This window comes from Solanum dulcamara, chromosome 4 (assembly GCF_947179165.1).
Source record: "Solanum dulcamara chromosome 4, daSolDulc1.2, whole genome shotgun sequence".
Taxonomy (NCBI): domain Eukaryota; kingdom Viridiplantae; phylum Streptophyta; class Magnoliopsida; order Solanales; family Solanaceae; genus Solanum; species Solanum dulcamara.
The window spans coordinates 24,347,459-24,359,883 of NC_077240.1; the positions used below are offsets into that span (position 1 = coordinate 24,347,459).

Consider the following 12,425-nt stretch of genomic DNA (forward strand, 5'->3'; position numbering starts at 1 on the left):
GTACATCAGTGCATCTATGTTAAGTTTCCCTTGAACAATTGGTGGAAAAGATCACTTTGGATTTTGGATAGTTTAGCTTTTGTCTAGAGTTTTTGCAGAACTCATTAAAGATCCTATAGATAGTGGCACAACTCTGAGGATCTACTCTAGAGAATAGAGTTAGATCATCAGCAAAGAAGAAATGGGATATCCTAGGCCCAGTCATAAAGATATTTATGGACTTTCGAGTTTTATTTTCAACTGCTTCATCAATGGTTCTGGAAAGTCTTTTCATGCATAGGATGAAGATGTAAGGGGATATGGGGTCCCCTTGCTTGATGCCTCTAGAAGGCTTGAAATAGTCAGTGGTATCACCATTTATAATGATGGAGTTGGAGGAGGAGATGAAACAGGACATGATGAGATTGGTTAGTTTGTTGGGAAAATTGGAAAAAAAAACAGGGTGTCTTTAATGTAGGACCACTCTATTCTATCAAAGGTCTTTTCAAGATCAATCTTAAGAATCATATTTCCTTTTTTCCCTCTCATTTTCTTAAAGTGATTGATGTACTCCTGTACAATGATAGCATTGTTAGAGGATCTTCTTCCAGCTAGGAAACTAGTTTGGCTAGGTTTTATAATGCTATCCAGGTGTACTTTCAGCCTTAAGGAGATGATTTTGGTAATGATCTTATAATTGGTGTTACACAAACTAATAGACCTGAAGTTTTTCAAAGAAAGGGCATTGCTATATTTAGGTATAAGACAAAGAAGGGTAGTGTTTACCTTAGGGTCTATACTTCTAGTCTAAAATGTGGTTTTGCAGAAAGTATTCACTTTCTCCTTGATGTTCTCCCAAAACCTTTGGTAGAAAATTGGATAAATGCCATCAGGGCTAGCGGCTTTGAGGGGCTTGAAAGAATTGATGGTATTTCTAAATTCATTATCATCCAGAGGTTTGTCCAGATGAGTTCTTGGGATATGGTCAAAGGTGTTTGGTAGTTAGTTTGTGGTTGGTTCCCTTCTCACAAAATGTTCAAGGTTAGTGGTGTAAAGGTTGGTGAAAAAGTATATGGTATGGTCCTAATGTCTTTCGGGCTGGTAAACTCGGTTCTAGTGTCATCCTTTAATAGAATAATTCTATTTTCCCTTCTTTTATTAATAGTAGAGACATGGAAGAAATCTGTGTTGGCATCTCCCTCTGTTAGCAGTTGATTCTAGACATAGTTTTTCAAAATATTTCCTCAAAGTGTAACATGTTTTCATACTCAGAGAGGATATCAACTTCTAGATCTTGAAGGAAAGGATTGTGGTGATAGTTGGGTGATATTTGGATACCATGTATCCTAGCCAGTAGCTTTTTCAGTTTTTGAAATATGTTTCCAAACAGATTCTTATTCTAAAGCCTACTTTCTTTTTGGAAGGTGGTGATGGCATGTGTTAGTTGGAAAGGAGGGTCAAAACACTTATGGACTACATATTTGAAGTCAAGGTGGTTGCACCATAATGGTTCCATTCTGAAGGGTGGTTTACGTTTTCTAATTCTAGCATTATCCAGGGAGATTTGGATAGGACAATGGTCAGAATGAGTTCTAGAGAGATAGACAATGTCAGAGTCTGGGTAGAGGGTTACCCAGTGGTTGTTAGCCATACATCTATCTAATCTTTCAAAAATTAGGTCCTTCTTGTTCTTGTATCTTTTATTAGTCCAAGTATATTTGCTACCTTTAAACACTAAGTCTATCATTCCACAACTATTTAAGCATTGCCAAAGAAGATTTGCCCTAGTGCAATTGATTTGCGTGCCTCCTACCTTATCTTTAGCTTGGAAGACTTTATTGAAGTCTCCTCCAATTAGCCAAGGACCACTGTAGGTTTGGGAGATTCTGATGAGGCTTTCCCAGAGGGAAGTCCTATTAAGAAATTCATAGCTAGCATAAATAACATTAAATAACAAAGGAGTAGAGTTGGGTAATACCTTAACCGTTATATGAATGCCTTAGGGGGTGACAGTCATGTTGTCCAACTTGAGAGTTTCTCCATTCCACATAATGATAATGCCTCTAGAGAGTCCCTTGGAAGCTGATTGAATGTGAGCTCCATAACCCAAGTCCAAAGCAATTCTACCATGATATTTTATTTTTGTTTCTAGCAGGACTGTCATGGCAGGCTTGTGGAGAGCTACCATTGCCCTGCCTTTTGAATTTGGCACTATTTTCACCCTTTGTGTTCCATATGATGAAGTTTATCATTAGGGTTGATAATTATGCTGGGGTTGCTAGTAATCCCTTCCCCCTTTCCCATTGAAGTAGGTTCTCCCTAAACTCGATTGGATTCAGGACTAGTGCTAGTGGTATGTTCTTCATCTAATTCCTCAGATTTAGAGTCATTTTCATCACCTCTCGTGGACAGTGTGCTAAAATAGCTACATTGTAGGGCTCACTGAGCTCTTTTAGTTAGAGTCTTTCTATGAGCCAGGTCTTTACCTTTGGCTCCTCTAATGCTTCTAGCAGTTCCTCCATTTTTTTGTTGGATTGCCTTAGCATTTCTAGAGCTATAAATGTGATTTTCCTGGGTTTCCTTCCATAGTTGATTGGTTCAATTAGATGAAGCTTGGGTTTAGGTTCTGTACGTTTTGACTTGGGAGTGGGAAGAATGGGAGTTGGGGTTGCACACATTCCATAGCCATGTTCCTCTCTATTGTTGATAGCGCATTGGGGTTGCTCAGTAGCCTAGTTTAGAATAGTGCTTGAGTTCATAGGTTTTTTCCATAGTTGGTGAGTGCTATGTTCATGCCCTCTCCAATTATTTAGGCTAGAAACTTGGGATCTTCCATTACTAAGGAGATTGGTTAGTTCCCAGGAGTATGGTTCGTGTAATTGATCTCCTTAAGAGTGCTAGTTTGAGCCATGACTCTGGGGTATGGTCTGATGGGGATGGTATGGATACAAAGATCAATGGTGGGGGAGTAGAGTTGTTCAATTTCCTTAGAGGTTCTTTCTAGAAATTGTTTTTGAGGATTTGGTCCATCCTCATGTTTAGTAGTCGTGGGGGTTAGTTTGGAGTTATTAGATGCGATGTTTGAGGTTATTTCATCTACAAGAGTGTGATGATTAAACTCTGTTTCAACGGCTCCTATAGAGGGAAATTCAATTCCTCCCTTGGGGGGGAGACATAGTTGACGAGACAAAAATCAAAGTGGACCCTCGAGACTTATTGAACTATTTGGAAAGCTGAGAGAATATTATCCCACTCTCATTAATGCTACCGATTTTTGGGATTTGGTAGCTTTTTAATGGATTTCCTGTGGGTCCCTTCTCTTTAGTCTTAATTTAGGTGAGACTAGTGCTTCCCATGGTGTCTCTTGGGGTTTGCATCAGCTTCGTCTTCTATCGATAGCCCTATTTCCTCTTCCCCTTAACTCCTTGTTGTGACATAGAGAGTTGAGAAAGGTGTAGGGAAGGGTCCTTACTCTAAGGTGTACTGTGAAAGTTGAGGGATGAGGTAGGTTCAAAAAACTTACCTGTAGCCTTATCAAAGGCTTTTACCTGTGTCGGTGCTCTATGGTTATCTCCCCTGGCCTGTTTTGTTCCTTTTGAGTTCAACTTTGTTTTCCCTCTTTTAGGAAATACCACTATCTTCCATTCTTCTTCATTTTGGGGTTTTGTAACTGAGTTTGAATTTAGTGGTTGTTTATTAGTAGGTTGTGTATTGACATATTTTCTATTGTTATGGTCGCGCTTACCACATGATGTGCGTAGGAACCACTCCCCTTCGTAAATCACTTCCTACAAATGGTTTCCAATTTTAACCTCCTTCTTGACCGGGTTGCCAAATGGAACCTGGATGCATATTCTTGCATAGCGTCCTCTCAAAGCCGATGAGGTACAGGATCGATTTTTAGTAGCACCCCTAGTTTTTCCCTATCTTTTCCAGTATTTGCTTGTCGTAAAACTCCATTGATGGCTGTGTGGGTGGGTGTTGATTCGTGGAGGGAAAAATTTGGTTCCCACTGTTTAACACAGAGAAAGTTCCCCAAGATGAACCAAGGTCCTTTATGGATGGCTCTGTCTCTATTTTTCGGGTTTGCAAACTTCGCTATGTAGAAACCCCAGCCCAATAGTGATTAAGATGAGATTTTTGGTTGGTTTCCATAGATCTGTCAGCTTGCTTATGAGATATTGGTGCGGAATCATCTTTCCTAATAACTTTACTATGACTGAGAACCTCCATGTTTGGTAGATTTATTGTTTGTCTTCCATTAATAGAGGAATAACATCCTTATAGCTTTCCTCGGTGTGGTCTGCCTTTGGCCTTTCGTCTCCCACTTGCAGTGTTTCATAGTCTCGATTCAGTGTGGGAAGTTTGTCGATTAGGATCTCTTTGAAGAAGTAGCATTTAGGCATTTCCTCGTCCCTTTGTGTTAGTATGTCCGGTGGGTCTGGGGATTCCAGTGATGTACTCGAGGGGGGGTTCCTGACATCGATGGTAGTGTCGGTCATGTTCTCTCTCTAGAAGGGTCTTTCTAGAGGTCTTATTGCTAACAATGCTTATTGCTTACTGTGAGAATTTAAGCACCAAAAATTTTGTATCCATATTTTTGCCTTTCCAAATTCGCAACGGACCTTGTTGAATTGATTTCAGAAAAGCTGGGACATCATCCACAGCTAGATCATCCTTTAGGAAGTCTATCGAAAGAGAAAGAGGACGAGGTCCTCTTCCCAGGAATATTTTTTACAATGACCTTAAGTAGGGAATTAGAACCCACTTTTTAAAATTTATTCTTTTTCTCATTCTCTTTTCACCACTAGTTAGAAATAGACTAGAGCATTCCCGGGCATTAAAGAGGTATTCAAGGGAATTAGAACCCACTTTTTAAAATTTATTGACTTTTTAAATAGTCATTATTTTTGCAACATATGGACATAATTTTAGCTATGAAGACCATGTTTTAATAGCATTGACAGATCATTAGTGGAATATTAATTAAATTTTCGTTACAGTAAATGTACGATTATAGAGAAGATGAGAAGATTTTTTTTTTCTAAAACGGCAAATTAATATGATTGTTAAAAAAATTAATGAAACTTCATAAATAGGATAGAATATGGTTAATTCTTTAATTAAAAGATAAGGAAAAATAGAGAAAAATGTCAAAAAAAAAGAAGAAAAAGATAAATATGAATGGTGACCTTAGAGATGTTAGAGATGTACCACATCATCTTGTCTACATTTGGCTTTACATTATTTATAGATTCACTCATCAAAGAGTCCATTTGAATTGACCGAAAAAGGTAACTTTTAAGTCAAAAAATAAAAAGTCAAACTTGAATGACTTATAAGTTAAAAAATAAAAAGTTGTGAGAGTCTTAGAGTCCATTTGGATTGGCTTATAAGTTACTTATAAGTTGTTTTTAGCCTTTTTAAGTATTTGACTGATCAACTTAAAATTATTTTGTGTTTAAAATAAGCCCCAATAAATAATTGGGTTTGTTTGGATAGACTTATTTTAAGCAACTTATAAGTTGAAAACATCTTATAAGTCAAAAAAAAGTTGGGATGTACCTACTTTTTTTAAAAAACTTATAAGCAGTTTTCAATTTATAAGTTACTTAAAATAAGTCCATCCAAATAGGCTCTTACTTTTAATGTTTAACTTATTTTAAGTCATTTTTAAATTTGTCAAATACTCTCATAAACTAAAAATGACTTAAAAATTGGTTTGACCAACTTTTAACCAATCCAATTAAACAGGCTCTAAGTGACCTCTCAACTTCAAATAAGATTTTTGCAACTCCATACTTGAATATTTGATGTATTAGAAAAGTGGCTAAAATTGTAAATTCTTTTATACACTAGGGATATAGTTTAAAACGGTGATCTCAAAACCAACTATTTGTGAACTTAACCCCGTTATTCATTATTTCTCCTATTTATCTATGTGAGTTTAACTCTCCTTATCCTTTTTTAATTTTTTTTAATCTTTTTCCCGATCCCTTTATATATAATATTAATTTTTTAAATGCAAGAAGGGGTTAGCCAACATCTGCAATGCCAGCGTCGTTTTTCATTTTCTATTTTAATTATATGACATTATTAGAATGTTTTGACTTTATTTTATGCCAATTTATTTTATAATTGCAGACATGCAAGAATGAGGAACAATATAAATTAATCTTATTTTTTTTGTTCTAATTTATGTGGCATAGTTTGAATTTTAAAGAGTCAAATACTTTAATTTTTATCGTGTATTCACTATGGATTTTTTAAATTTTTCTAAATCAAATTGCATATTTGGAAACTACATAAAAAAAATACTATAAGACACAATAATTATCCATTCAAAATATTTAAAAGATATATAAAAAAATATAGTTAAATAAAATTTTATTTGAATGTCAAAATTCGAAAAGTGTCACGTAAATTTAGACGGGGAAGTAATGATCGACTATAAGGTGGTGCGTGATTCCTCTATGTGAGGTGTTTACCACATGTGATACATGTGAAAATATTGCCAAGTCATGCATAACAATATTAAAAAATGGTATAATCCTAATTTTAAATTAGTAATACATGCATGCATGTTATATCACGTCTTAGAAGATAACTAATTTTTAATATTTAAATCTATTAGAAATATTATCCTATTAAACTATTTGATACATTCACTTATATATATAGAGCCACAAATAATAACTTCATATGTATATATATCCATTTGTTATTTTCAAATGGGTAAAGTAGCTAGGAGATTTGGCCTTCTTCTAAATATTGTGGTTATAATAGTAAGCTTTTGCTTATTGCAAGCAAATGCTCATGAGATAGTAAGTGGAAACAATACAAAAAGGATGAAGAGTTGTGATTTATTTGAAGGAAGTTGGGTTTTTGATAATTCATATCCATTATATAATTCAACAACATGTCCATTCATAAGGAAGGAATTTGATTGCATCAAATATGGAAAACCTAATCTTGATTACCTTAAATATAGATGGCAACCCAAGGGTTGTAACTTGCCAAGGTTCGTAATTTTTCTCTTTCTTGTGTTGTTGCTTAATATAGATCTGAATTATAAAGGTATACGATTTTTTTTCTTTTACGACCACTTAATAGTTGTTATTAGTTACGAATTATTCAGATTTTGTACAAAGTCGTATTATCATTAACATGATCACTTTTAAAAAGTTCTTATGAATACGACATTTTACCACTACGTACTTTATTTATTACTATCATTTAACCAACATAACTGATAATCACCGCTACCTTCACAACTTGCCATCACAACCAACTACCTTTACCACTAGCTTCCACTGTACAACCAAAATTCAAGTCAATCACCACTACCAGACCACCAACCACCTCCATCATTACTGTCACTAATTAACCAACTTTAATTGACGCACAACCATCATTATCGTCAATATATCTAATTACAGGATTAAGACCTTTACTAACGACAATTGATCAACACTTAACATTTATATATATAGTCGACTAGTCGTAGTATGTCTAGACAAAATTGAACTAATTATAGATTAGATATATCAGAATGGACATGAAATTATTTAGAAATAGCAAAGTTTTCCATAGCAATATAATGTAAGTTGATGAATAATCATATGAGTACTTTCCATAAAACAATCATGTTCCCTAAAACAATCGAAATATTATACATATATAAAATAAAATTGATATATATGAGTAATGCTATTGACAATTAATGTAATGGTACGATACTCTTTACTATATATCAAATTCATATTAATTATTAGTATAATTTTGCAGATTTGATGGAAAAAACTTCATGAAAAGATACAAAGGAAAGAAGATAATGTATATTGGGGATTCTTTAAGTCTAAACAACTTTGAATCCCTTTTGTGCTTGCTTCATGCTGCTCTCCCCAAGTCCAAATTCAAGCAACAAATAAATAAGCAAACTCTTTCCGTCACATTTGAGGTCAATCCCGTCTTTTTATTTACAATCTCAGTATGTAGCTTAGGCTCAAACCTTATATATGTGTTACAAATTTACTAAAGAAGAACCATAAATTTTGAATCGAGCTAGTAAGTTAAATGAGATGTCATTGAATTTCAAATTCGAACTTATAAAGTTCAAATCATGAATCCGCTTCTGACTTTTCGTATGAAAAATTGCAGGATTATGGAGTTGAAGTGATACTATTTCATTCAAATTATTTGGTAGACATTGAAATGGAACCCAATGTTGGAAGAGTATTAAAACTAAATTCCATTAAAAGTGGAGAAATTTGGAAGCAAGCTGATGTTTTGATCTTTAATACTTGGCTTTGGTATCTACGAGCCGATTCTAAGCAACCGTATGTACTTAACATTTGCTCCCGTTCGATCATAGATTTTCAAAATAAATAATTAAAAATATTATTTATTTATGAAATTTTGTCAGTTTTTGAAAGGCATAATACATGATTATGACGCTTAATTTGGCGACACATCCGTCTTACATGACAGCCTACAAGACAAATTTGTGTCCTACGTGGCGTCTTACATGTATTATACCACGTAGAACACGTGTGTCTACTTGTTCAATTTTATACAAGTTTATACTTGTACACATTCAAAGTTGGAGGGTATAGATGTCATCTGAAGTCAAGTTAAATGACATATTTATGTATTATGCCTTTTTGAAAATTCGTCATCAAAAATATTTCAAATTCAAATTTCACTTTCACTTACAAAACTTCAAATTCAAAAACTCCAAAAAATAATAATTAAGTTTCAACTGAATCTACGATCAAATGTGGGATTACTTATATGCATAATTATAGTTGTCTTTGTGATGTTATGATAAGTCTAATTGGAGTATATTTTTGTATATATATGTGTAGATGGGATTTTGTTGAAAATAATGGCACGATATCGAAGGACATGAACCGTATTGAAGCTTTTCGTATAGGATTAAATACATGGGCTAAATGGGTTGAAAGGGATATTAATACAAAGAAAACCAAAGTATTTTTCCAAGGAGCATCACCCATGCATTACCAATAAGAACTTTCATCCTTCTAATTAATTTCCTTTTGTTAAATGACTTCTGCTTTACAAAAGTCATTTTGATAAAATTTATAATGTTATATGTTAGTTGAAGCCAGTAATATGATGTAACATTAGGGGTGTACATGGACCGGGTTGGTTCGGATTTTTTACAAATCAAACCAAACCATTTGTGTCGGGTTATTAAATCTATAAACCAAACCAAACCAATAAAAGTTGGGTTTTTCGATATCAATTTTTCTCGGGTTTTTTCGGGTTTCTCGGGTTTTTTGGGTTTTTTCGGATTTTTTTGGGTTTCTCATAGTATCTAATAAAAAGCACAGAGCAGTGCTTCTTAAAAAGAGTTCTAGTACAAAATATCAACATATAAGATGGAGGCACAACACTGTTTGAAGTTTTAACTTTATAATATAACTTTATAAGATAAGTTTTTTTTGTATATTATTTAGATGGGCTACTCAAGTCCAAATCTAAATGTAAGAAAGAAAACAAAAATTATGAAAAAATTTTAAAAAATATTTATAAATTACATTTTAATAAATATTTTTATGTATAACATAATTTAAAAGTAGTATATCTATAATCGGGTCGGTTTGGGTTCGGTTTGACTTTTTTTAGTTAAAACCAAACCAACCCTATAATGGTCGGGTTTTTTTTTCAAACACCAAACCAAGTCAAACCAAACTACTAGTCGGGTTTTTTTTCCGATTTGGTTCGGTTTGTCGGTTTGGTGCGGTTTATCGGGTTGTCCTGTACAGCCCTATGTAACATTATGATAGTGGTTGAAAAAAGATAAGACTTTCGTTTAGGAAAGTCGAATAATTCTCTTATTTTCTCTGATAATCAGATACTAGAAAATGACTTATGGGAAATATTTTTTTGAAAAATGAATTCTATTATATCAAAGAAACTCCTAATTAAAATTAGGCGTGTACAAAGAAAACTGATAAACTAAATCAAATCCAGAAAAAGAATTGACTAATGGTTTGGTGTTGAAAAAACTTATAATTGATTTGATTTTATAAAATTTTTTTAAAAATCAAATCGAAACTATATCAAATCAAATTCCGACATTATATTTATACAAATTTCTAAAATATTTTGTACTTTGAAATATTTATTTGATGTAATTTGTAAGTATTTTTTAAACTTTTCATAATTCATATTTCTTAACATAGTATTTCAAGTTTGAACATCCAGTAACTTAAAAAAAGGCCTAAATCAAAATGATGTTTATTTGTTTTGTGAGTTTTTATTGCCACTTATAATATTGTATGTTACTTTACAAAAGAAATATTCGAAAGCATTATTAGTTACATGTTTTGTGTTGCGAAGATTTTATAGGAAAAAAATCATAACCAAATCAAAAAAATCAATTTTATTGGTTTGATTTGATTTATAAATATTAAAAATTGATATAATTGTCTAAATAACCCAATTACTGCTTCGATTTTGTAAAATAATTTGACTTTTTGCTTTTATAGATTTTGTGCTCAAATCACAAAATGTTTTAATTGCTTATAAATACTCAGTTATTGCTTCCTCGATTTTGTAAAATATCACTCAAGTAGCAAAAGGGTAGGGTTGGTCAAACTTAGGTGGATTAAATATATTTAAATTAATAAGTGAGTCACAATCCAATTCATTTAAAATTTGTTTGAATCAAAATGGATTAAATCAAATGACATGTCATAAATCAACTTGTCTAATATGACCCAACTTCCCTCCTTTTTTATTGTCTTTCGAAAAAAAAAATGTGAAAACTATATAATGTATTTTTTCCCCTCAAATTATTAACCAAATTTCTTTCGAAATTATAAAATTCCAAACTTCAAATTTGAGTTTATGGTATTCCGTTTTAGATTCAATATTGACCCATTGGGGTACACTACTTGATGGAAAAATTATAGCTCAAATGTTTTTGGACTATTTAGTTTACAAAATATGTATACAATGTATTGATAGTGTATGCTTTGTACTAAATATACATATTCATACACAACATATGCAATCAAAGCGTATAAATAGTGTATACTTTGGCCCATGTTGATAAACTAAACGGCCGAAGGGTACATTTATGCAAGTTGTGCTTACCGATTTGATGGGTCATTTGAGGTTCAACAATGGATCAATCGACAAAGTTAACAAATAATTAAGGTCATAATTCAACTAGTTCGAACTTAAATATATTTCTAGTAGGAAACGTCCTTTTTTTAAATGAATCATATAATTAATACAAATCTGAATTAATCACAATAGTGAATCCCGAATACTAAATGGTTCATTTATATTCTTTTGTTTGCCTAATTTCTTACTACTACTTTTTTGTGTTTTCAGTGGATCTGAATGGGGTAAGCCAGAAGTAAAGAATTGTTTCAATGAAACAACACCAGTAAAAGGATCAACATACCCAAGTGGCTTACCAATTCCAGTAAACATAGTGAAACAAGTATTAAAGAACATGTCAAAGCCAATAGTAAGTTTACTTGACATAACAAAGCTATCACAACTAAGAAAAGATGGACATCCAAGCATATACAATGGCTTACATGGCTTGGATTGTACACATTGGTGCATTGGTGGAGTTCCTGATGCTTGGAATAATATTTTATATGCATCTCTCTTTCCCACTAATTCTTCCAAACACTCCATTTAATAAATTGTAAGCACATTCTTCATATGCATTCAAATTTCAATTTTTATTTTAATTGTATAAGGGTTGATTGAAAGCCTAAAGTATGAGGATTTGATATTTGGATATTGTTGTTTTTTCTCTCGTTCTGTATTTGATATTCATTTTGGAGAGTAAAGGCATTTTCTATCAAATAAGTTTAAATTTAAAACATAAGTTTTATATATCATAAAGAATAAACTCCAATTATTAATTGTCAAATAACAATAAATCTAACAAAACTACATAGCATCCTTTTGTTAATTTAAAAAAACACACACAAAGTTACAAACAATGTCTATTGTAACATATTAACCAAAGGATTTACACTTATGTCTCTATCATTCATTTAAATTTTGGTTTCATGATAATAAGATCAAAATTAAGGGCGTTTGGTTGAAGGAAATATTTTTGAATGTTCCTTTGTTTGATCAATCAAAATTATTAAATTTTTTTAGAAAAATAAGTTTCTTAAAAATGAGAAAAATAATTTATATAGTGAAAATATATCACGATCCAATCCATCGGTCCGTGCGGACACCCACTCTATGACCAAAGTAGGAGAACCCTTAACCCCTTATAACAAGGCATGCGGAATTTAAGTCAAAACTTGAGTAATTAACCTGATGTTTATAAAAATCTGTAGTAATACACTTGTACAAAAAAAATAACCCATAAAACCCCCTGGATACTAGTCTAAACAGGTACAAGAGCTTCTATGAGTAGTAATAAAATAAAGGAA

The 12,425-nt window shown here is 32.5% G+C and overlaps 1 protein-coding gene across 1 annotated transcript; it reads left to right on the forward strand.

The window, feature by feature from the left end:
• The first annotated feature begins 6,710 nt into the window (after positions 1-6,710).
• On the forward strand, positions 6,711-11,668 carry LOC129884882 (protein trichome birefringence-like 41). The gene is made up of 5 exons (XM_055959157.1): positions 6,711-7,000; positions 7,768-7,939; positions 8,140-8,318; positions 8,847-9,005; positions 11,350-11,668. The coding sequence occupies exons 1-5, from the start codon at positions 6,711-6,713 to the stop codon at positions 11,666-11,668; spliced, it is 1,119 nt and encodes a 372-aa protein (XP_055815132.1).
• The last annotated feature ends 757 nt before the right edge of the window (positions 11,669-12,425 follow it).

Excerpts from the sequence above, each read along its gene's own strand:
- LOC129884882 (XM_055959157.1), top strand. The coding sequence starts at position 6,711 with ATGGGTAAAGTAGCTAGGAGATTTGGCCTTCTTCTAAATATTGTGGTT. Across the intron at positions 7,001-7,767 it reads AAGGGTTGTAACTTGCCAAG|ATTTGATGGAAAAAACTTCA; the intron begins GTTCGTAATTTT and ends ATAATTTTGCAG. Across the intron at positions 9,006-11,349 it reads GCATCACCCATGCATTACCA|TGGATCTGAATGGGGTAAGC; the intron begins ATAAGAACTTTC and ends TTGTGTTTTCAG.